The following is a 24,026-nucleotide window of genomic DNA, read 5'->3' on the forward strand; positions in this document are numbered from 1 at the left end:
AAAATAAACTTGCATGACCTAAAATTGTCCTCTCTTATTGTGGAGACGATAGTCTTTTTTTTTTGTAGAAATAGACTTTATTTTAAAGAGCAAATATACTGAATCTTTTTTGGGAAAGACTATTCTATAAAAGTCAAACTTTTCAAAATAAAGTGTGGTGTTTGAAGACCAGTAGCGTTCTCCATATTTAATGTAACCCTGTATATAGGACTAAAAACGAATAGAAATTAAATATAAAAAGTTTTCAAGTGAAAGTAAAGACCGACCTTAAAAAAATAAAATGAAAAGAGATTATACCATAAATGAGGGGGATCGACCCCATCATAAACCCTCTGCTCTTACTGTTAAGTTTTGATTCTTTTTCTCAGTCAGAAATAAACCTTACCGTTACCCTTAGTAAAGAGCCATAGGCCCCAAGTGTAATTTTTTTCGATCAACTTTGTATGGGAGGGGTTATCGTAGAAACATTGGAGGGTGCTCATTTGACTGGAAACAGATAGCTGTACCAACTAAAAAGTGATGAGAAGGCATCTAGCCTTCATTCTCTTGCTCTTATTTGCTAACTGGTCCTCCCTTAGTCTCCAAACACAACAAATTTAAAACTTGGAGATTACCATTTTATCCAAAATAGTCAAAAAGTCTAATAAACATGTCTCCGAGGTTGAAATAACCCCTACCTGCCCTGGGAAAAGGGCTGTAAATAATGAAAATTATTGATTGTAAAAAACGTATATGCAATATTTCACGAACCGCTACAAGTACTCACTTGAAACTTTGAAGGAGTGCTTAGGAGGAGCCTGAACTCAATCAAAAGACACTACTTGCATCCTGGTTGTCAAAAAAGACGTATATGCAGTATCTCACGAGCACTAAGGATAATAAGTTGAAACTTTTCGGCAATATTCAGAGGGATGTTGAAAAAAAAAAAAAGAAAAAAAAAAACGCTATATGTATCCAGTTTGTCAAAAGGGTGTATTTGCATCATCTCAGGAACGGTTAAGGATGTAATGTCCACAGCTTAGATACCAATATACAGTTATGAAAACTCCTATCTTGCCCATGAGAAACTTCTGTTACAGAGCTCTGAACTTGGCACCTCCTCCAAGCCCGCGCTGCAACGCGTAGATCGTACTGCAACACCATAGGCGGGAACGCAATTTTATTTTGTCACTTACACAGCTTAGATACCAATATTGGTTATCAACACCATAGGCGGGAACGCAATTTTATTTTGTCGCTTACACAGCTTAGATACCAATGTTGGTTATCTAAGCTTTGCTGCCAGTTTCCTGTCTCCAGCCGCTAGCATCGCTACCGCGCACTGTGTCCCACAAATAAATCGAGTTTTAATAACTGTATTGGTATCTAAGCTGTGGTTACGTCGAAAAGTTTAGGGAATGTTGAGACGGATAGTAAACTAGATCGAAAGACACTATACGCATCCAGGTTGTCAAAATGGTATATCTATAATATCGCAGAGACAGCTAATGGTGTTAAGTTGAGACTTTGAAAGAATGTTGAGGAGACTGTTGTACTAAATCAAATGACACAATATGCGTCCAAATTGTCAAAACAGTATATTTGCAGTGTCTCAGAAACGGCTAAGGGCATTGAGTTGGAACTTTCAGGGAATGATCAGGGGAATGTTGCTTTTAAGTGGTGTTGACTTTTTCAATATTATATTCATAATCTTCAGTACTCAGCACATGAGGTCTTGTTATTTTTCAATCCCCTTAGTACCATCTCTAACTCATCAGTCCTTCACTCCTAAATGAAACACCTAAAGTCAAAAATCTCTTCCCGCAACTTTATCACGGTTGTAAACATATTCAAAAAACTCTTCTTTCTATCCTTAGTACTTTCCTTGTTACTATCTGAGGCCTCATTCCTATCTTTAACTGGGTCAAGTCCATAATGACTACTTCCAATCAATTTTTTTTTAAATGCCAGTACGACATCCCAGCATTATATAATCTATCTGTATCTTCCAAATCCTTTTCAATCTATGGCCTACATTTCATTTTGTCTTAATTCAAACTTTAATACCTTCTTAATTCCCTTACTTTCCACTTATTCTAGCAAGAACAGTGGCATCGTTTAGGGGGGCAGTGCTCCCCCCAATAATTTGTGCTGCAGCTACGGCCCCGAGTAAGATATCTTCTTGCTCCAAACTTCTTGCTCAAACTCCTTCTCTCTTCTACCAAGCTTAAGCACCTGCCCCATTATTCTTAGTTAAGATATCGTTGGCTACTTCGCAAATTATTTCCCAAAATTAGTCCATCCATCTTCAACATTGTTAAGTTTTAAACTCTACAGTGTTAGCTTCAGTTGTTCTTGAAAAGTTCTCCTCGAATTTTCATCTTGGAGTTTATCAATTTCATAATTAAAAGAAGGTAGTTTATCTTTCCTAAATTTATGGTTTAAATTAAATATAGACACTAGTAGAAGGATATCTTTACTTTTAACATCAATAACGGTATCCCTATATACCCTCACGTCCTGCGTCGATCCTGCTATTGTTCGATTTGCAAACACATAATCAATAAGGTTGGCTAAAGGCTTAACACCAACAAAAGAAGATATAAACCCAATGATTCGATACGGTAAAGCTGAGAGTTCACAGATCATAAATAAACTTAGGCTTCAGCTTAATAGCCGATTCGAGATGTTTACTGTTTACACCGACATCAAGGACCGATGGTCTAAACTAAAAGACTGACACAGGAGGTTGCTGAGAAACGGATCATAATTGAATTCAGGTGTCAGCTTAAAAACCAATTCGGGGTGTTTAATGTTTACACCGACATCAAGGACCGATGGTCTAAACTAAAAACCTGACACAGGAGGTTGCTGAGCAGGTGCTTGGTCACACAAAGAGTTGAAGTCTGAATCCCTGACAACATAATAGAGCTAATGGAAAAGAAGCGGCCACAAAAAGCCCCTAACAATGGTCGCAAGCTGTTAGAACGGTCTGGTCGTAGCGAACCAGAGAAATGCTACTAACAAAAGGCGTCCGATCTGCAACACGCAAAAGAATTTCACAACCCAAGGAAAGCGTTTAAGCTACTAAGAGATCTCCCTGAAAGACAAAACGTGCAACCTTAATAAGAGAGAAGAAGCCCGCCTAAAGAGATGCTGCTCAATCCCACAAAAGCTCCATGTTACCTACCTGATTTCCAAAATGTGCCGAGGGAGTCCAACAAGAAAGATTTTGAGGTGTGTGTGTGGGTGCATGTTGTGTGTGTGTGTGTCTGCGTGTTCACACTTTGAACACACTAGTTCATAGTGTATATGTGCCTGTGCGTGTGTACACATATATGTGTATATTTGTTTGTGTATATTCCTACACCAATGATTTTTAGGCCGAAGTTAAAAATCAAAACAATGGAAACTCACTGGTAGCTGTATTTTAGTCATAAAGCATAAACCTACTATAAAAAAATATAACAGACAGACATACAATGGACATCAACCGACTAAATTAAGATAAATGTTCCAGTCAATATTCAAAACACCTAATTCGGTCACGAAAAGTCAAATATCCTTCGCTAAAGCCTTAAGCAAAGACAGGCAATAAACAATTTAAATTTGTTGACTCTTAAATAGAAGCTCTTTCATTCAGCGTCAAATTCCTTGAAGATGACTTTAATTTCTTCAAAAACCTAAAAATAAAACAAAATGTGTAAAAATCAAGCGATGCTTTCAAAAATAAAATTTATAAACATATGCTAGGGTAAAGACAAGTGGGACGTCATATTGACATGGCTGAAACAGTTCGAAGCTTTCTAAAATTTGCCGGGAAACCAATAAAAGATTGTAATATAGAAAAAGCCATATAGTCACAGGTAAATAGAGTCAAAATTTCAGGGGGACAAGCCTTTCTGTAGCAGTTGCTTAATGGATTAATGAGTAAATAGCAATAATACTAAATTAAAAGAAAACTCTTGAAACACATTTTTCGATTCATAGTTATTATAAGCGTAACAATAAAAAAAGCCAGGACCAAGCCGAAATTGAAGATCATTGGAAGCAAGAAAAAAGTTAACCATTTCAATAACATTTACCGACTGTAGAAACGTTTCCCTCGGATACAATTCAAATTTTCAGCATTTTTTTATTTGGAAAAAAAGGAGCAATGTATTTGAGTAGAAGGGATAGATAAACAGTACCTACGACCTACGAGATTAACATTTTAATTTTCCGTCGAGTAAATTAAATTCGAGAAAAGTTATCAATTAAGATAGGACTGATCATTTTTTTTTAAGTTGGCTCGATCAGCCACTCTGCTTGGCGTAATTATTGTCATCTTTTTTTTTTATTCTGTAAAACATTTTGTCATTGTCACTTTCATCAATCTTCTTAAATTCTGCATTTCCTGCGTCAACAAATCAGAATCAAATCCACCCAGTTCATTTTGTTTTGGTGGAAAGTCACAAACGGGCTTAGGTCTACTTCAAAAAAGTGAGACGATATAAATGCTAAACATTTAGCTACTGGTAATTTATAAGAGCGGAAACTGGCGCTAGTGTCGGTCAAAAACAGTGTCGCCAAACGCTAAATGGTGTCGAGGTTGTTTTTTTTTGTCAACACTATCGCCAGTTCCAACTTTTATAAGTTACCCATACTCTTTGGCTGATGCTTCAAAAGCTTCTTGTATATTTCTTCGCGCCAGAAAGTTTTTTGAGTGAAAAGTTAAGCCCCATTTACAATGAGACTTAACTGATACCGCGATTTATCTAGCGCTAATTTAAGCTTATTACAATTTTTCAGCACGTCATTAAATTCTATGAGAAATCTGATTGGCTCAACAATAGCGCCAGCTGAATCTCTGTATTAGTTAAATATCACTGCGAATGAACCTCTATGATCCTGAAAAAAAAAGAAATGTTTCGATCGTGCGTCGTGTAGACCGATAACGGTTTCTCATAATATTAGCCAAACTTTCGAGTACGAGTAAATTTTCCTACCATCTATTAACTCTTTTGCAATCTATCACTTTTCGCATTAATATATCGCCCATAGCTTCGGTCGCCTGAAACGCTAAGGTAGGTTGTCAGTAGGCCCACGCCATCGTAGTCAGAATAGCCAATTCATAGAAGCTACCAAATAGAATTTAGGCTAAACTTATGGGCCTTGGATCTCTTCAGGGCTTTTAAAACCGTTATCCATTCTTATGCTACTCTTTTCCCTTTTCCGTCATCTATTATTCCTTAATTTTTCTTCGAAATGCCCACAGTCAAATTATTATTTGCGGATTAAAACATACATGAAGGCTTTTACAAGTCAGTCTGCAATGCGATTTGGGATCGGAGAAAGTAAATTCCTGCTATACAATCAAGCTCTACATCTAATCAGTTCACTTCTTTCCATCCACTTACATTTTAAAAGATTAAATATTTCTTATCTTGCATATAGACGATATAATTTTGATGACGAGGACTAAATAAGGGCCTCTTCACTTCTCTATGCATAAATATGTTACATTTAACAGCCCGACCAAAGAATATGGGTAGCCCTTGGCATTTCTTCAAAATTTCCCGATTATATTTTTTCCAGAAATCCAGATCAGACACTTATTGCAACACAAATTCTGCTAGGTACACTGGTTAAACTATTTCGGTCTTATTATTACACTAAAAAATACTATACACTAGATGGCATTTGTGTTTTTTTTTTCGTAAAAATAACGTCAGTGTCTTCTCTAACAAGTTATCTAAGCTCTTTCAGTAAACTCGGATCATTCTGAATTGCAAACTCTCTATACAGTTAGTTTCTTCTTTACAGTTGCTAGAAAAAAATGTTAGTGAATCGCTACAAATTTCCCGGTCTCTAGTCGTTGCTTATTGAAAAATAAAGAAAGAAAATTATGTTCAGTTGTCCTAAATTCAATAAATCGAAGCAGTCATAGTAGAAAATTGGCTGTATTGCATTCAATCTTCACAAACCCTTCCGTCGGATTTCATTCGGTAATTTACCTTGTCTTGGGTAATTAATTAAAAAAAATACTTTCCGAAAAAGACATTTTTCAAAGAAATCTAAATAGCCATATTAGACTAAAGACCAGCAGAAATGAATTACTACAATAATTCAAACTCAAAACGACCAGAAATTAGAATAAACCTCCATAGAAAATATAGCAATAACAGGTACTAACAGGTAGATAACAGGAATAACAGGTATAGGTACATATATGAATAAATAAATCTTAAAACAAGTAAAAATTAAAATGAATGTTTAAGTTTCAGCCTAAAACAAACAAAAATTACTACAACAAGAGCTAAGAGCTCATGTGACACTTGTGATGAGGCAAGAAGAGCTAAGAGCTCATATGGTATGAGCTCTAACAAAATTCTAAGAATCAATAGATTGATTTAAAAGGAAAATCAGAGGCTTAATGCCGGTCAGGATATAAAATAAGAGCTCTGAGTCACATTCTCCTTCTAAATATCAAAATTCATTAAGATCCGATCACCCACTCGCAAGTCATAATTACCTCATTTTTTCTAATTTTTCCTCTCCCTTTAGCCCCTCAGATGGTCGAATCTGGGAAAACGACTTTATCAAGTCAATTTGTGCAGCTCACTGACACGCCTACCAATTTTCATCGTCCTAGCACGTCCAGAAGCACCAAACTCGCCAAATCACTGAACCCCGGCTCCAACTCCCCCAAAGAGAGCGAATCCAGTATGGTTACGTCAATCACGTATCAAGGACATTTGCTTATCATATCCACCAAGCTTCATCCCAATTCCAACACTCCAAGCGTTTTCCAAGATTTCTCCCCCCAATGTCAACAGATCCGGTCGGGATTTGAAATAAGAGCTCTGAGACATGAATTCCTTCTAAATATCAAATTTCATTAAGATCCGGTCACCCGTTCTTAAGTTAAAAATACCTCAATTTTTCTAATTTTTCCAAATTAACACCACCCCCCCAGCTCCTCCAAAGAGAACGGATCCGTTCCAATTATAACAATCACGTATCTAGAATTTGTGCTTATTCTTCCCATCAAGTTTCATCCCGATCTCTCCACTCTCAGCGTTTTCCAAGATTTCTGTTTCCCTCCTCCAACCCCCTATTTCCCTGGATCCAATTCGAATCAAAAATAGAGCATCTGAGACATTAGATCCTTCTATATGTATCAAGTTTCATTAAGATCCGATCACCTATTCGTAAGATAAAAATACCCCAATTTTCACGTTTTCCAAGAATTCCGGTTTCCCCCTCCAAATCCCCCCACTGTCACAGGATCTGGTCGGAATTTAAAATTAGAGCTTTAAAGCACAAGATCTTTCTAAATATCAAATTCGTAAGTTACAAATACCTCATTTTTCTGAATTACCCCCCCCCCCAACTCCATCAAAGAGAGCAGATCCGGTCCGGTTATGTCAGTCACGTATCTTAGACAGGTTTTTATTCTTCCCATCCAGTTTCATCCTGATTTCTCCGCTTAAAGTATTTTCTAAGATTTTCCCCCTCCCCCAACTGCCCTCCCAATGACGCTGGGTCCGGTTGAGATTTAAAATAAGAGATCTGAGTTACGAGGTCCTTCTAAATATGAAGTTTCATGAAGATCCGATCACCCGTTCGTAAGTTAAAAATACCTCATTTTTTTAAGTTACAGAATTAACCCCCCCCCCCCAACTACCTCAAAGAGAGCGGATCCATTCCGGTTATGTCAATCATGTATCTAGGACTTGTGGTAATTTTTCCCACCAAGTTTCATCCCGATCCCTCCACTCTTAAGTGTTTTCCAATATTTTAGGTTTCCCCCTCTCAACTCCCCTCCCCCCATGTCACCAGATCCGGTCGGGATTTGAAATGACAGCTCTGAGACACGATATCCTCCCAAACATTAAATTTCATTAAGATCTGATCAACCGTTCGAAAGTTAAAAATACTTCACTTTTTCTATTTTTTCCGAATTAACCGGCCCCCCACTCCCTCCCCAGATGTTCAAATCGAGAAAACGACTATTTCTAATTTAATCTGGTCCGGTCCCTGATACGCCTGCCAAATTTCATCGTCCTAGCTTACCTGGAAATGCCTAAAGTAGCAAAACCGGGACCGACAGACCGACAGAATTTGCGATTGTTATTTCTTTTTTTATCTACACGGCTTTCATTTTTTTAGGGAGTCAAAATAAACTACTTTAATTATTGTGTAATAAGATATAAGAAAGATTGTAGTAATTATCACGGAATTTCAAAGAGAAAAAGAAAAAGCTCAATTCAATTATGCATTCCTTGAAAAAGTGTTGGATTACAGCATTTTAAAGTTTTAAAATTGTACAGAAAATGATAGCGAATATTACACTTCGAAGAAGGGTACGCCAAAATGGAGACACTGTGATTTTTTTTTTTCGTTAAACACTTGCTCATATCACGATAGATAATCGTAGATTGAGAATTTAACCCAGAAACGCCTTTCTATAGGGAAGGAGTTTCGATTTTGGGTGGCCAATATGCATAGGTACATTTGGCTTGGGCTAATAGGTTATAGGGGAAAACGTCATAAATAATATGTGGAAGACTCGTAACTCTTTACTAAGTATCCTCAGGTGAGGGCACTCTGACTAGAAGATTTTTCCAGAAAATGCTAACTAAGGCATTTTGGGTCTCTACATAGTGGAAAACCTATTAGTATTATTTAAAAATTTCAACAAAAATATTTTCCGTTTCTTCACTAGTGGCTTGTTAATAAGCACTAGAAATATTGGAAAGAACTATTATGGAAAAAGAGCCTAAGAGCATTATTGTGGAATTGCAGTGGAATAAAAATAATAATAAACTTTGACATTACATGACCTGAAATTGTTTCTGCTTTCAAGTCATACGCATTCTCGCTGCTTTGATATTATCCTTTTTTGAGGGGGGGGAAGGTTGTCAAAAATTACACTATATTTAAAATATTGTTACCTGTTAAACATAAAAGGACGTAGATATGGCAATTTCTTTTCAAATGAGTCCCTAAACAACTCTCTATAATGTTCCAGTGCCCCTCTAGCAATAAAGATAAAAAAAAAAAAAAAAGAGGAAGGATCAGTGCCACTCAGGCAAAAAAGATAGTTTCCTTGTTGTTAAAGTCAGGGGACTGTAAGCTTCCTTTGGAGGGTTTTCGGTCATGACGATTCCAATGGTGTGCTTTTAGCTTCGATCGGACGCCGTTTTTTAGGGGGTTTCAGGCTATTTTCGGAATTTCCATAAAGTTGTTTACGTAATAATGTTTTACTATCAAGATTAATCGAGATAATAGGTACCAATCCTGAATCAGCAACAAATTGCAATTTTTTCTCACTATGTAGTAATTTTTAAAACGTGTTTTTTAATTCTTCATTATTATGGGCCGTACTAGATTGCAGCTACCGCTACAAGGCATGACTGATCACTTTCAAAATGACACTGCACATTGGGGAAAAATTTTCGCCAAAGGCTTAATATTTTGGTTATTTGTTCACTTATTAAAAATATGAGGTATAAATACATTATAAGACCACACTGGCTATACATGACGCATAAGAAACAGAAAAATAAATATATGATTAAAAGAAAAAACAACCAAGAAAACGAGCCAGTATACAGAAAAGAAGCGAAAAGAACAAAAGCACATATTTCGGCCAGGACTTCATCCAAGCCATCTTCAGTGCTAAAAAAAAACTTTAACAGAGTGCTTCTTCTGTTCAGTTGGAGTTTACTTCAAAAGGTTGTTTTTGTGTGTGTGTGTGTTTTTTTATTTTGTTTTTTTTAGCACTGAAGAAAGCTTGGCGAAAGTCCTTGCCGAAATATCTGCTTTTGTCCTCTTTTGCTTCTTTTCTGTCCACAGGCTGATATTACCCTTATTTTCTGTTTTTTTTTTTCTCATATTTTTTTCTGTTTGACATAGGACACAGGGTACATACATAAACGCAGGACCGAATGCCCACCTTCTTTGACAACACCCGAAGGGTCTTAATGTGAAGTTTTAAGAATTATAATTTCGAGCGAGTATATCCAGCTTTACTACTTTTAAATAAAGTTCTGAGGAGGGGTATTTGAACCAATTCTGTAGGGGGGACCCTCTCTTTACGCAATCATACTTAGCAATCAGGCACGTGAGGAGAAATGGAGAAGAGCTTTCGGCCAGCTTCCATCCTCGAATTTTCAAAATTTTCCCATAACTTAAAGCCTTTTTCATGGATTTAGTCTTTTTTTATTTCTTCTTAAAATTCCCCCTCTCCTTAAATCAATTCCTGTGTTAGTGCCGTTAGATGATTTGGCAAAAAAAAAAAAAAAAAAAAATCTCAGAAGCACGATCTCAATTTGGCATCACCATCAATGGCAAAAGGGGATTTCAAGTGAAAGTGAAGTGCATTAATCAAATTCAGTGATTACAGTTATTCCCGCGACAAGTTACTTCCGCCGAGATGATTTCTTCATCGCAAACCGCAATCAATCAAGAAATTAATTCAATGTCAAGCAATATAAAATACTCATATTAAAGAACTTGAAACTAATAATAATAACATAAACAAAAGGTAATTTGAAACACGGACATGAAATAAAACTTTCGCTTGATTAACGCTTTCTAGTATCCAATGTTAGTGTTTAAGCCTGAGTGAGTCCATTTTTGACATGGTTTGAAAAATGAGATTCAAACACAAACTTGAAATGAGGATTCCCAATTATATCGAAAATCCCCAACTAGCCACTTCTCTACGATATGAATCACGTACAGCAGAAACAAGACAAAAGAAGACTACATTAAACAAATGCTACATTTACAATTAAAAATTATTAAAAAATCACTTCTTTTCGGCATTCTTATACAGATTAATTTTCTCTTGCTTACACATCCATCACCATCATTAGCAATTATATATCTCGGCAGTAGAAGATATCGTACTTTACGGCCAGATTTCCTTAATTTTTTTCTAGCAGTTCTTTACATTTTCCAATATCGTCTTACTTTGTGATAATTAAAGTGGGGATTTTCATAGCGCAGAAATATGTTCAAAAAGCGACTGGAAAGAGATGGACGGGCAAAAGAAATGACATATTTTTATCAGATTTCTACACTGTAACTAAAATTAAACTGTGATTAACTACCTTTTTATCTACCTCCTAATATGTAATTACCAGCCAAATTTTGAATTAATGTACCCACACTGACATAAATAGCACCTTTGGAGCAATTCTGCCTATTCAACCAAGCAGTTCTGTCTAGATATTCCCTCTTCTACTTACATTTGTCTAAGTCTGCTTATTCAGATTAGGCTTATTCCAAGTTTGAAAAGGTTAAAATTTTAGATAAAATTAGAAGGCTACATCCACAAAAAGCCACGGTTTAATTCTATATGAAAGCAAGGTGACACTGTAAAATAACCAGAGCTGGCAAAGAAAAGTGTAAAGAGCTACATTTACTTACGCAAAAGAATAATAATTTCATGAGGCTAGAGGTTACAATTTGAGACCGCGAATTCAATTTCTGAAACTAGTGGTTATGGTGTCATTTTCTTGGGCAAAATGGTCTAATGGGATCACGTTCACAATCCTGATGAAGGGAAGTTATGAAGGGAAGTTGAATTATTTTGTCTTTGTGGAACCCTTAGGATGCACACATACCGAATACTTAGAAGTTTAACTATGGAGCTCGCAAGGGGGGAAGAGAAAAGCCAGAAACCATATATGTGGCTCTCTTGGGATATTGCATGGGAGGTGGCTAAATCAGAATCTTAGACTAAATCAGAATCTTAGACACTATGAGCATTCGCTGATGCTTCGGTCTCAAATGTAATCAGATTGTTGTTGCAATAGAAAAAGAATTTCTAAGACTTATATGTCGTTAAAAAAAAAAAAGAAAAAAAGAGTGAATACAAGTTATGTATTCGGTAAAACAAAACTAGCAACTGAAACGTCACTTTGACGCCTTATGTGGCAGCAATAGCTCTACGCAGCCTGAAGGAACATCAACGAAAGTAGCAATAAAGTCCTAAAAATGAAACTGCACAAATGACCGGACATGTGCGTAGGATCATAATTCCAGGAGGTTAGGGGTTTTGAAAACAACGAATGAAATGTAAGAAATTAAAGGAGACTTTAATGGACATTAGAAAAGCGGGAAATCATATATTGGGCTGAAGTAATATTGTGAAAACTTAAACCAATTCTTTGGATGTTGAATGGGAGGTGGCTAAATCAGAACCTTTAGACAGGATTAGCATTCGTTGATGATTCAGTCTCAAGTCCGGTCAGACTGTAGTTGAAACAGAATAAGCATTTCTGATTTCTATGTCGACCAAGCGAATAAAAAAATAAGAGTGAATGAAAGGTATGTAACCTGTGACAAGACTGACAAGAGAAGCTATTAAGTCTTAAAAAGAAAATTGACAAAATGGCCGGATATGTACGAGGGAGTTTAATTCTAAGAGGGAAAGGGGAATAGCTTCGAATGACCTGTAAAACTAAATGAATTTTATAAGAATGTAATTAATTGAAGGGAACTTTGTTAAAAATCTAGAGATTTCATAGGGTGACACAAGCTCATAGCCCTTCCCCATCCCCGTATGTATATATATAGGAATTAATTCGTAAGAGACAATTAATGGAGAGTCCCGTAAAAAAAATACAAACCTCTCCATTAGTAGTGAGGCCTCTATCTATTTAAAGTCACACATAGGGAGTATACTATTGAAGCTACTAGCCCCACAAGACGTTATTACGCACACCTGTATGGTATAGTACATTTGTTTGTTAAGTAATAGAGAATGTTTGTTTACTGATGCGAATATTCTCTTCAAGATGCAGGTATATGTTATGTTAAATGATTAAAAACCCGCCAAGGGGCAGAAAAACCTTCAGGGCCCGCTAGCCAAGTGGGGAACCCCCGCTCATAACTGAGGACAGCGCAAACGTATGTGTCACGTAATGACAGCACAAATGTGGGATGCTACGCACTGGCGGCACACATGTGGAAAATTACGCAAAACTTTAAAAGACGTTTTTTTTCTTCAAGATTTCATTTTCCGTTCAATGAGTTTTTTTTTCTTCGAGGTGTTTTGTTTCGTTGAGATATTTCCTTCAAGATTTTTTTTCCTCAAGATATTTCCATCACGATTTTTTCCTCCGGTAACCTTTACAATCCGATGCTTTTTGTCCGCTTTTAGGATTTCAATGGAAGACCAGAGTTTTCTCCCAAAGGAGCTGTGCCTCGGACATCTGGACCAAGAAGTCCAGATATTATATTACGATACGGGAAATAGATTCAAAGTGACAACCTGTTTTCCCCGCTCGCACAATTCTCTGAAACACTTTTTGAATCAAAAAGGTATGTATCGTATGTTTCCAATCCATTCCCATTGAGAGGGCGCAAGTACCCCAAAGCTATTAATTATTGATCTATTAGACACGCCTACTAGTTACATAATGTTAGCGTTCTAACGTGAGCAAAACAATGCTTTGTTTTTATTCTCAAATAGCTTTGCAAGACATACACTTTTTATTGTGCATACAAGTTTTATTAATGCCTGACACTGTGTATTCGTGTGTGTTTTTATCTCTCTCAGACCATATCTCTGTGCCTGAGCGTCTGTTTGCCTATCTTTGGGTGTGTTTGTGTGTTTTTTGCCTCTCTCTCTCTCTCTCTCTGTGCCTGTGTGTTTGGCGTCTGTTTGTCTGTCTCTCTATCTGTCTTTGTGTGTCTGACTCTGTATGTTTTCTCCCTCTCTCTCTCGCACCGTGCCTGTGTGTCTGACTATGCGTTTCGCTGTCTGAGTGTCTATCTGAGTTCGTTTGTGTGTCTGACTTTGTGTGTTTTTCTCTCTCTGTCTCTCTCTCTATCTCTCATCGTGATAGTATGTTTTCTTGTCTGTGTTTATCTTTCGATGTTTTGGCGTGTGACTCTGTGTTTCTGGGTCTGTTTTTTTTCTCTCTCTCTCACCGTGCCTGTGTCTGACTGTGTCTATCTTTGTGTGTCTCTGTGCGTTTCTCTCTCTCACCATGCCTGTGTCTGACTGCGTGTTTACCTGTCTCTGTGTCTATTTTTGTGGTTGCGTATCCGGCTCTGTTTCTCTCTCTCTCTCTCTCTCTCTCACTCTCTCTCTCTCTCTCTCTCTCTCTCTCTCTCTCTCTCTCTCTCTCTCTCTCTCTCTCTCTCTCTCTCTCTCTCTCTCTCTGTCTCCCTCTCTCTCTAACCGTGCCTGTGTGACTGACTGTATTTGTGTTTTTTCTCTCTCTCACCGTGCCTGCTTGTTCGCCTGTATCTGTTTCTATCTTTATGTGTTTGTGTGTCTGACTCTGTATGTTTGTGTGTGTTTTTTTTGTCTCTCTCTCTCTCTCTCTCACCGTGCCTTGTGTCTGACTGAATGTTCACCTGTCTCCGTGTCTATCTTTGTTTGTCTGGCTCTGCATGTTTGTGTGTGTTTCTTTCTCTTGCTCACGGTGCCTGTGTGTCTGAATGTGTCTTTAACTGTCTCTGTATCCATCTTTGTGTGTTTGTTTGTCTGACTTTGGTGTTTGTGTGTGTTTTTAACTTTCTCTCTCCGCGCCAGTGTGTCTGGCTGTGTTTGCCTTTCTCTGTGTCTATCTTTATGTGTTTGCATGTCTGACTCTGCGTCTCTCTCTCTATCTCTCTCTCTCGCTCTCCTTGCTGTGTTTGCCTGCATCTATGTCTATTTTTAAGCGTTAGTGTGTTTGACTCTGTGTGTTTGTGTTGGGTTTCTCTCTTTCTCACCGTGCCTGTGTGTCTGACTGCAGGTTTGCCAACCTCTGTGTCTATCTTTGTGTGTTTGTGTGTCTGACTCTGTGTTTGTTTCTCTCTCACCAAGCCTGTGTGTCTAACGGTGTGTTTGCCTGTCTCTGTGTCTATCTTTGAGTTTGTGTGTTTGGCTCGGTATCTCTCTCTCTCTCTCTCTCTCTCTCTCTCTCTCTCTCTCTCTCTCACGCACACACACACACACACACCATGCCTGTGTATTTGACTGTTTGTTTATATGACTATGTGTCTATCTTTTTGCGTTTGTGTGTCTTTCTCGGTGTGTTTGTGTGTTTTTCTTTCTCTCACCGTGCCTGTGTGTCTGGCTGACTGTTTTCTTGCTCTATGTCTATTTTTGTATTTTTGTGTCTGACTTTATGTTTGTGTGTATATTTCTCTCTTTCTCACCATGTCTGTATGTCTGACTTTGTGTTTGCCTGTCTCTGTATCTACCTTTGTGTGTCTGACTCTGTTTGTTTGTGCATTTTTCTCTCTCTCGCCGTGCCTGTGTGTCTGCCTGTGTGTTTGAGCGTTTCAGTGTCTGACTGTGTTTGAGTGTCTCTGTGTCTATCTTTGTGTGTACGTATGTCTGGCTCTGTGTGTTTGTGTGCGTTTTTCTCTTTCTCTCCCTCACCATGCCTGTGTGTCTGACTGTTTGTTTGCTTTATCTGTGTCTATTGGTGTGTGTTTGTGTCTGACTCTGTATGTTTGTGTGTGTTTTCTCTCTCTTTCACCACGCCTTGTGTATCTCAGTGTGTGTTTGCCTATCTCTGTGTCTATCTTTGTGTGTTTGCTTGTCTCATTCTGTTTGTGTGTGGTTGTGTGCGTGTCTCTGTGTCTATCTTTGTGGGTTTAGGTGTCTAACTCGGTATGTTTGTGTGTGTGTCCGTGCTTTGGTATTGCTATTTTTGGGGGAGGGGAGTCGAACAAGTCTGGTTGGAACATAAGAACGAGAAAAGAAACAAACTATTTCTGCTTTAGTATTGCTACTTCGGGGAATAAGTTGAAAACCCATAGTTAGAACATAAGAACGATGTTTTCTCGTTTGTAGAGTTGTAACTGCTTTTTCGTGATTTTAGTACTTATAATGTTTGTGATGCTTGGCAATCAGGAATCTATAGTCTTAGCTCAAAGAAACGGGGCATTTTCACTAAAAACATCTCAGAAATATCTCTCAATATGGTTAAATTAACTTCTAATAATTACCCTCCCCCTCCCTGGAATTCGTTGCTAGGGTTCCCGCCTTTCTTTAATTAACTCTTTTTTACCTATATTTTATCCTTTATCAGATTTTTCAGGTTTTGTCTTTCAGTTTGCTGAGTTTTAACTGCTTTTGTTCTGTTATTTCATAATTTTATAATGTTTGTGAATTTGTTTGTTAATAAAACTTGTATGCACAATAAGAGGTCTGTGTCTTACAAAGTCATTTGAGAATAAACAAAGCATTGTCTAGCTTACGTTAGAACATTAATAAAATGTAACTAGCAGGTGGGTTTATTAGACCAATAATCAATGGCTTTGGGATACTTGCGCGCTCTCAAGGGGAATGGATTGGAGCACGCGATCCATAGCATATTGATTCAGAAAGTTGGCAGAAAATTTTTCGAGCGGGGGAAGCTTGTCACGTAGAATTTATTTCCCGAATCATAGTAACATCAGCTGCTTGTTGGTCCAGATGTCCAAGACACAGTTTTCATTGGAGGATATCACTGGTCTTAAATTCTATTCCTAAAGCGGCCAACAATCTTTGGATTATAAAGCTTCCCTCAGGAAAAAATCTTGAAGAATAAAATGTTAAAACAAAAAAAAATCTTGAGAAATATCTCAAGAGAAAAAAAAACTCCTTGAACAAAAATGAAATCTTGAAGAGAAAGTCTCTTAACGTATTGCATTAAGTTCCATGTGTGCGCAAACATTACGTAACATCCCGTATGTGTGCCGTGACTACGTAACATCCCGTATGTGTGCCGTGATTACGTAACATCCAAGTATGCAACACCGTTACGTAAGACTAAAGTGTGCACCGTCATCAGTTACAAGCGGGGGTTCCCCACTTGACTAGCGGGCTCTGATGGTTTTTCCTGCCCCCTCGCAGGTTTTTAAACATTTAACGTAACAAACACCTGCATCTTGAAGAAAACATTTGCATTAGTAAACAAACATTCCCCATTACGTAAAAAATAAATGTACTATACCATATAGCTGTACTATAGCATTGCGCAATTCCCTGGTGTGTGTAATAACGTCTTGAGGGGCTAGTAGCTCTAATAGTATATCCCCTATGTGCGATTTTAAATAGATATAGGCCTCACTGCTGCCATTATGCAAGAAAACATAAACTCCCGATTTCCAAATTGAAATATTGAATTAATAGAAATAACGGTTAACAATAAAAGTAGTATGTACAAGGGCTCTCCAGAACACCAGTCTGGCACAAAATAAAAAACAATCAAGGTCCGTTATTTCTTACATACGTTTCAAAACTGCTCCTTCTCGGTATTTTCGTAGATAATTACCATATAAATTTAGAACTACATCATACGATCCTATTTTAGCTTAAAAGAAAATTTCTTGTAATCAGGTGATACAATCTTAACCAAAGACTGTGAAAAGTTAGGTTAAGTGTCACTGTAGACCTTTCAAATTAACAAGAACAATCCATCTTCTGTGTAGGAAGCGAATGCCTGAATCCATGTCACTTACATATCTGTACCAAAATGTGACCGTATCTCAACCCACATATGTGGGAAGCAGAAGCTCGTGTGTAAGCTGTGTATTTTAATACTTCCAATCTGATGGGATAATTGCAGAGAAGGAAAAGGTGAGGGATTACTAAATTTTGCGTTAGCACGTCTAGCAAAAATCACTACCGGTAAGTAAAACGGCTATTTTCGCTTCGGAGTCCAGTATCCCTGCTAACGCTTGCACGGTAGTGGTACAAGTGGGTCCCTAAATCCACGTCATCATAAAATATATCAGAACATATAATTTTTTTTCGTTTTTTTTATCTCAGCCCAGCTCGTGAGGAGTAAGAGAAACTGTACCAATCTTTTTTTTAATGATCATACCAGTCACATTCAACAGACGAGGTTATCATATATTGATTAAATTTGGTTGTAATTTGAGAAATAGTGCCCCCAGTGGTGTCAATTCAGGGAAATGTAGAGGTGGGGACAATGTATTTTTTAAATCTAGGGCGGAGGGCGATTCTGTTGGTTTTTTACTGTTTTTATCAATAGAAATCCAAAAAAGGAAGTTTTAAGTAAAACATCAAAGAGGTTATTTTTCAAAATTTGGGAGGGGAAACCTAGGGGGAAAATGCCCTTCCCCTCCTATAGACATCCCAGGGTGTCCTACCTATTTCGAGGGGTCTGTATCCATTCTAGCTTTTTTTGGAGGAGGGGAGTCTCTAGATTTATTTCATAATGGGATTGGCAAGAAGGGTTAGCGAAGCTCAAGAGAAGTTGAAGCAAAACAAGGGAAAGCGTCAAAGTTGTGCCTTTTGGAAGTTTGTTTATACCTCAGCTACGATCGTCCTAGGACTCACGCTGCGTGGCAAAGAGCAACTGGTCTCTTTTATTTTCTTTTTTAATATTTCTGCGTTGCATCAAAAATAAAATAAATATATATTCTTGGTTCTTACTTCAAAAGAAATAGATGGTACTTTTACGTCTAGGTCAAATTCTGCAAAAATAAGTGACCATAAATGTCAAATTAGTCTTTTGCCATCACAATGGCAAAATCCGGCAAATCCCAAAAATTCTCAAAATTGTAGATTGAGGTTCACAATGAAAAGCTCATATGACTACTTATAGATTCCTTGATCTCTAATAGACAACTCTTTTCATACAAATCTACCAGGGATAGATACAATAATATACCTCTGATAAATTTTGTAGGCATTGTAGTTTTAGTATAATGGGGACAAATAGCCTACCATATTTTAAGCAAGAAGGGAACTATTTATTTTGGATTTGAAGATATGTTTAGAGTGCACAATCTCGAAATATCTAGTATTCACCAAATGGATACCTGTAATAACAATATACATGTTAATGTATAATATTATAAAAATAAAGGTATCCACCAGGCTTAGCCATTGTTTTTTAGTTAGAGACCATTCCATATTTAACCTAATCTGATAATTATAATAATATAAGGATAAGATATACTTGTCATAATATACAAGAATAAATCTATATTAACATAGTAATAATAATTATATACAATAATAATAACAAGGTATAGAATAATAATAATAATAATAATGCTAAATAATAACAATATGCATACTAATGTAAAATATTACAGGAATATTAAATATTCCTACCTCTTCTTCTGGTTTGGCAGCATCTATTTTTCTAACTAATCCTAGAGATTCGTAATGCATTATAATTGGCATTGTTTCTCTTTGATAAGTTAGCAGACGCTTTCGCAAACTCTCTTCATTGTCATCTGTTCGTCCACTACCAGCTAAACCCCGCTTCAAACATCTGTCTACGCAAATCTATAATAAATAAAGAAAAGAGAATTAACCTAGTCTAGAAGACACCTTGAGCAAAATTAAGACACAATTTCAGATCAAAAAAAAAGAAAAATAATATATAGTCTTTAATATTTAAACTAGAAACTCTATCACACATGGTCTATATTGAAAATTTAGCAACTGTATAGTTCCATTTTTCTCTTTTCGTTTATTTTGTCGATCTTTTTTCTCGTAAAAATTTTACCTTGGTTTTTGGATGCCATTTCTTTTTTCTTTTTTATTATCTCTAAATCATAAATGTTTCATCGTTCTGGGTTTCTTTATTCGGCAACTAAGACTGTAGAAAGATGGAGAAACCGAAGTATGAAACGTCAGCCAAATATTTCCTTATTTTCTACAGGAGTAATCTGAAACCAGATCAGTTAGTGGCCGAGAAAAAGTAAAATATCAAAGTAAAATACAAAGTGCTGTATATCAAAGCATTGGTATCAGCTTATAATTGTCAATTATAATCGAACTATACTGACCGCATAACTCTATGTATATCACCTTCACTAGGCGTTGAACTACTAGGATGTACAGCTTTTTCACATGATGCTGCTTTATGACACCTAGCCAAAGAAATGAGGCTACAGAAATCCCCCTCGGTGGGCCCAAAAGAATTCGCCCCAGGATAAAATCAGTGTCCCAAACGTTCGCATCAAGCTGTGTTCTTACCATACTGCAAAAATGGAATACCCCCTGTTCCTCTATGCCTCTAGTTTTACGTTCATTCTTTTAGTCTTAAATCTGGTCTAGGCTACAAGATAAGGCCTAAAAAAATGAGGAACAGGCCGCTACCTTTCAACGGGACTTTTTTTGTGTGTCGCCCCCTCCTTTTTCTAACGTTCAGAGACGTCGAAACATTTGAATGTTACTATTCATGTGGTAATAATTACTAATACAAAAGATTGCGGTAATTGATAAATTACGACTCTATTCCATGCCAATCTTAGTAGTCCCAGATATTCCGTAAGTTTATTGATTATATACGGCACTGCATATTTAGATTTCCCACCAAGTTGAATTGTTGCAGAAGAAATACTTTGATCTTTAAATTTCAGATTCAAGTTACTTCCACAGGTTAGATTATATAAGACTTGATAAGCATATATATATAAAGGGGTTAGTTCTACAATGAAGTTAGTCTAGAAGAGTACTGGAAATATACGCTTCTAAGTCAATGGACGTCAACAAAATCCGTTACTTAATACACAACAGACAACTCATTGCGGCACCAAGCCACCCGAGACCAACATAGCTACCCACACTCCTCCTCATCCCAATATATTCAAAACCTCCCTCTTAACATCCTCCCAAAAAGTTCCAATTCCCCTTAAATCTTTCATTACGACGTCCTTCAACCTCATTCGGGAACGATCTGCTTTTCCCTTCAGTTATTGAACTTGTCTCTTTGTTTTATCGACTACATGACAAAGTAGTGGAATTCGAAGACGCAATAATGGCAAGTGAGCAAAACTGATCTGTCCTCGCATTGCACACAGTCCACCATCGGCACCGACCATCAGACTTACCAAGCACCAGAACAAAACTACAACCTCTCAAGTGTTGTACAAGCAGATTTTCTAACTCCTTCGTATCCTATTTATTTACTACACTTAACAAGTAACCTTTTTTGTGTTTTCTTTGTGATATTAAAAGCAGCATAAAATAGTGTTCCATTTTTAATGCTAAAACAGCAACTTATAAAAAAAGGGTACAATATTACAGAAGCACAAAAATTTCCGGTAAAAGTAGCAAACTACAAAACGAAACAATTCCAAAGCGAAGCCACTGTTGTTAGGAAACCGTCAGGTGTTCAACAAGTGTAAAATATTCGTATCAATGAGTCAACAAGCACTAACGCATAAGAACAGAGGAGAAAATCAAGTTCATGTGACGCTACAGCGTCAATGCTATGAACGATAAATGTCGATATGTCGAAATGAACGAACAATTTTTAAATGAACGAACGATATGTCGAAATGAATAAACGATATGTCGAAATGAATGATATAACGATAAATCAAGTTGGATCATTATTTTAACAATGGGCTTTCCTTATTTTGGCATTATACAAAATTTAAGGTCGTAGTAGATATGGCATTTTTGTGGAATAAAAATAGAAACCTACCTGATCAGTACAATCGAAAAAGAAAACACATCGAAGGTTGACTTTACTTCCCATTTGACGCTCCCATCCTTCCATATTGTCCTTACTTCGTGGAAACCCATCGATCAAAAATTTATTCTTACTGCTTTCAATCATAGCCTAGAGAAACAAAAAGTAAATGAGAATTATATTGACATTTAGCTAAAATAGAAGAAGAGAGTGGTGCCAAGGACATAAATTACGTTTGTTTGGATTAAAAGCATAATTTATGCCTTTGTTTAGTTTTTTAACATACCCCTCCCCCTCTACTCCTCCACCCTAAGATTAGTCCAAAGGACACCCCGCCACTTGAAAAGTTACACATTTAAAACACGCTTCTATCGCTTTAGACTCTCCCCTCTAGGAACAACGGAGGTAACCTCAAAGTTTGAACTGTGGACTCGTAATAAAATAATATATAAACGAGATTTACAAGCAAAAGAAGTAAGTTTTACCATACTGCTTTCAACCATAGCCTGCAATCACAACCAAATTTAGCAAAAGCAGAAGAAGGTAAAGTGATGTCCAGAACACATGGTACATGGCCTTTATTCGGTTTAAACAACATGATGCACACATTTTGCATTAGAAAGGCTGTATAATTGTTCGTTTATTCGGGTTTAACCACCAAGACTTCCTTGACTGTGTCTCTCGAATAAACAGGTAATTCTTCTGCAAACGGTTCCCTCTCAACTAAGACCTTTCATCTTTATTCATAGAAACAAAGCTTGCTCCCACGCTATGGTCGTACGACCATTTTATTTTGTTTTCATTCATAAAAGGTAATAAAGAAGCATTCTCTCTCATCCCCTTCGAATACGTCCTGATGTATATTCTAGCTTTTAAACCAAACAGATTAAGTTCAGCTACATTGGACAAAAGTACATCTTTGCTGATGTTCTGGATTATTCTTTTTCTCTTCCTCTGCTGTTCCGAGCATAATTATTTTCAGAGCGGGGTAAAAGAGCAAAAGAATTGAAAATAATCTTTTGAGAAAAAGACTTGACTTTCTGATGTTGCAAAGCGTGTGTTTTGCTATCTTCAGATAACGTTGATTATTTGGTAATTTTTGATTTTATTTGCCATTATCTCTACATATAAAAAATACTTTAAATGAGCAAAAATTAGTCAATACAAGGGTTCAACCTAGTCCAGCAAAGGATTCAATAAGAGGGGAACTGCCATCCCCATAAACCTCCACTCTTAAGAAAGCCAGCGTCTTCAATGTTTTGGAAACTACATGAAGTACAAGAAGAAAAGGTTTTTATTGGTTCACACTAAACATTAACAGTAACTACTGATCCAAATACTTCAACTATTCTTTAAGAACATCATTATTTATTCATGTGCCCTGTGCATGTTTTTTAGTACGTTATTTTTCCGCAGTCTTATGGTTTTACTGTTTAAAGACGACAATTTTTCTGTCATTCGATAGCTGAGATTTAGCTTTATCCATCTACCCGGTTGCCTTTCTAAAATGCGCTTTGAGTTTTTTTTACAATGAAAAATACAAAGAAAAGCATTGAAAAACACGCAAAAATTACTTATTGGTTGTAATCCAGAGCCATTGTAAATCGCATATTCTCCTGGCCACCCCGTAAGGAAGAGAAAGTTGTGATAACTTTAAAGGGGCTAATTCAATCGGAAACTAAAAATTCTATAGCTCTTTTTTAGTGGATCATAATGAATTGGAGGGCAATCAGAAAGATCCCTCCCAAATTTATTAATGAATATGCTTTGTTCCTTGCTCTCCCACTCTCCATTTTGATTAACCAATGCTTTGCGTCCGGTGTGTTTCCCTCGCCGTGGAAGAAAGTGCACATACGGGTCATTCCAAAAATAACCCCTCCCCCCAAAAAAGCTGCGATGTCTTGAGACCCATATCCTTAACCCCATGCTTTGCAAAAGTGACAGAGTCTTTCATACTCCGCCGCCTGTTGTCTCAAATTTGTGAATCCATAGACAAATATCAATGCGGAAGAATACAAAGTGGGGAACTTCCTTACATTTTGTAATAATGTTCGACCGCATTCTAAAGCGGCTTGAGACCCAGGGTCATGTTGTTGATCTAGCTGTGATCGATTTTCGCAAAGCGTTTTGACCTTCTATCTCACCACACTTCAAGCCTAAACTTGAAGCAAATGGGAGCTACGCGTCAAACTCTGACAATCGTACTGGATTTTCTGTCTGGACGCCAACAGAAAGCGTTTGCCCTCCATGAAGAAGACACTGACTCCGAATGGAGTGACAAACCCTGCAGAGCCCCACAAGGCACCAAACTCGCAGGAATAACATTTCTTGCTGCGATTAACTACAAATTGAGCGAGCACAAAGACAGGTATAAGATTGAGGAAGACTTATCACTCGTGCTTACTTATCTACTTGAGGGTAATACTCCTATAGCTCAGTTTACTAGTGACACTTTTGACCAACTAAATTCCTAGTGTAATCAGTCCAATCTTATCATTAACGCTTCCAAGTCAAAAACTCTTCGGCTTTGTTCCCTAAAAAGAGATTTTATCGTCCCTGAAGTCCCATTTTCTGTCGTGTCAGAAGTGAAGATACTCGATGTTATTTTCTCCAGAGACTGTTCTTTCGCCGCAAATGGTGACAGAGTAATTA

The 24,026-nt window shown here is 37.1% G+C and overlaps 1 protein-coding gene across 1 annotated transcript in view; it reads right to left on the bottom strand.

Annotated features, from left to right (window-relative positions):
* Window positions 1–3,389: 3,389 nt before the first annotated feature.
* Window positions 3,390–24,026, bottom strand: part of LOC136031321 (UMP-CMP kinase-like) — a gene marked incomplete in the record, with an annotated part of 36,947 nt that continues 16,310 nt past the window's right edge. The window contains 3 exon segments of the mRNA XM_065710798.1: window positions 3,390–3,662; window positions 19,058–19,234; window positions 21,387–21,524. Coding sequence (XP_065566870.1) covers window positions 3,615–3,662; window positions 19,058–19,234; window positions 21,387–21,524 — 363 coding nt within the window.

The sequence above is a fragment of the Artemia franciscana genome, chromosome 9 (genome assembly GCF_032884065.1).
Source record: "Artemia franciscana chromosome 9, ASM3288406v1, whole genome shotgun sequence".
NCBI classification, from domain to species: Eukaryota; Metazoa; Arthropoda; class Branchiopoda; order Anostraca; family Artemiidae; genus Artemia; species Artemia franciscana.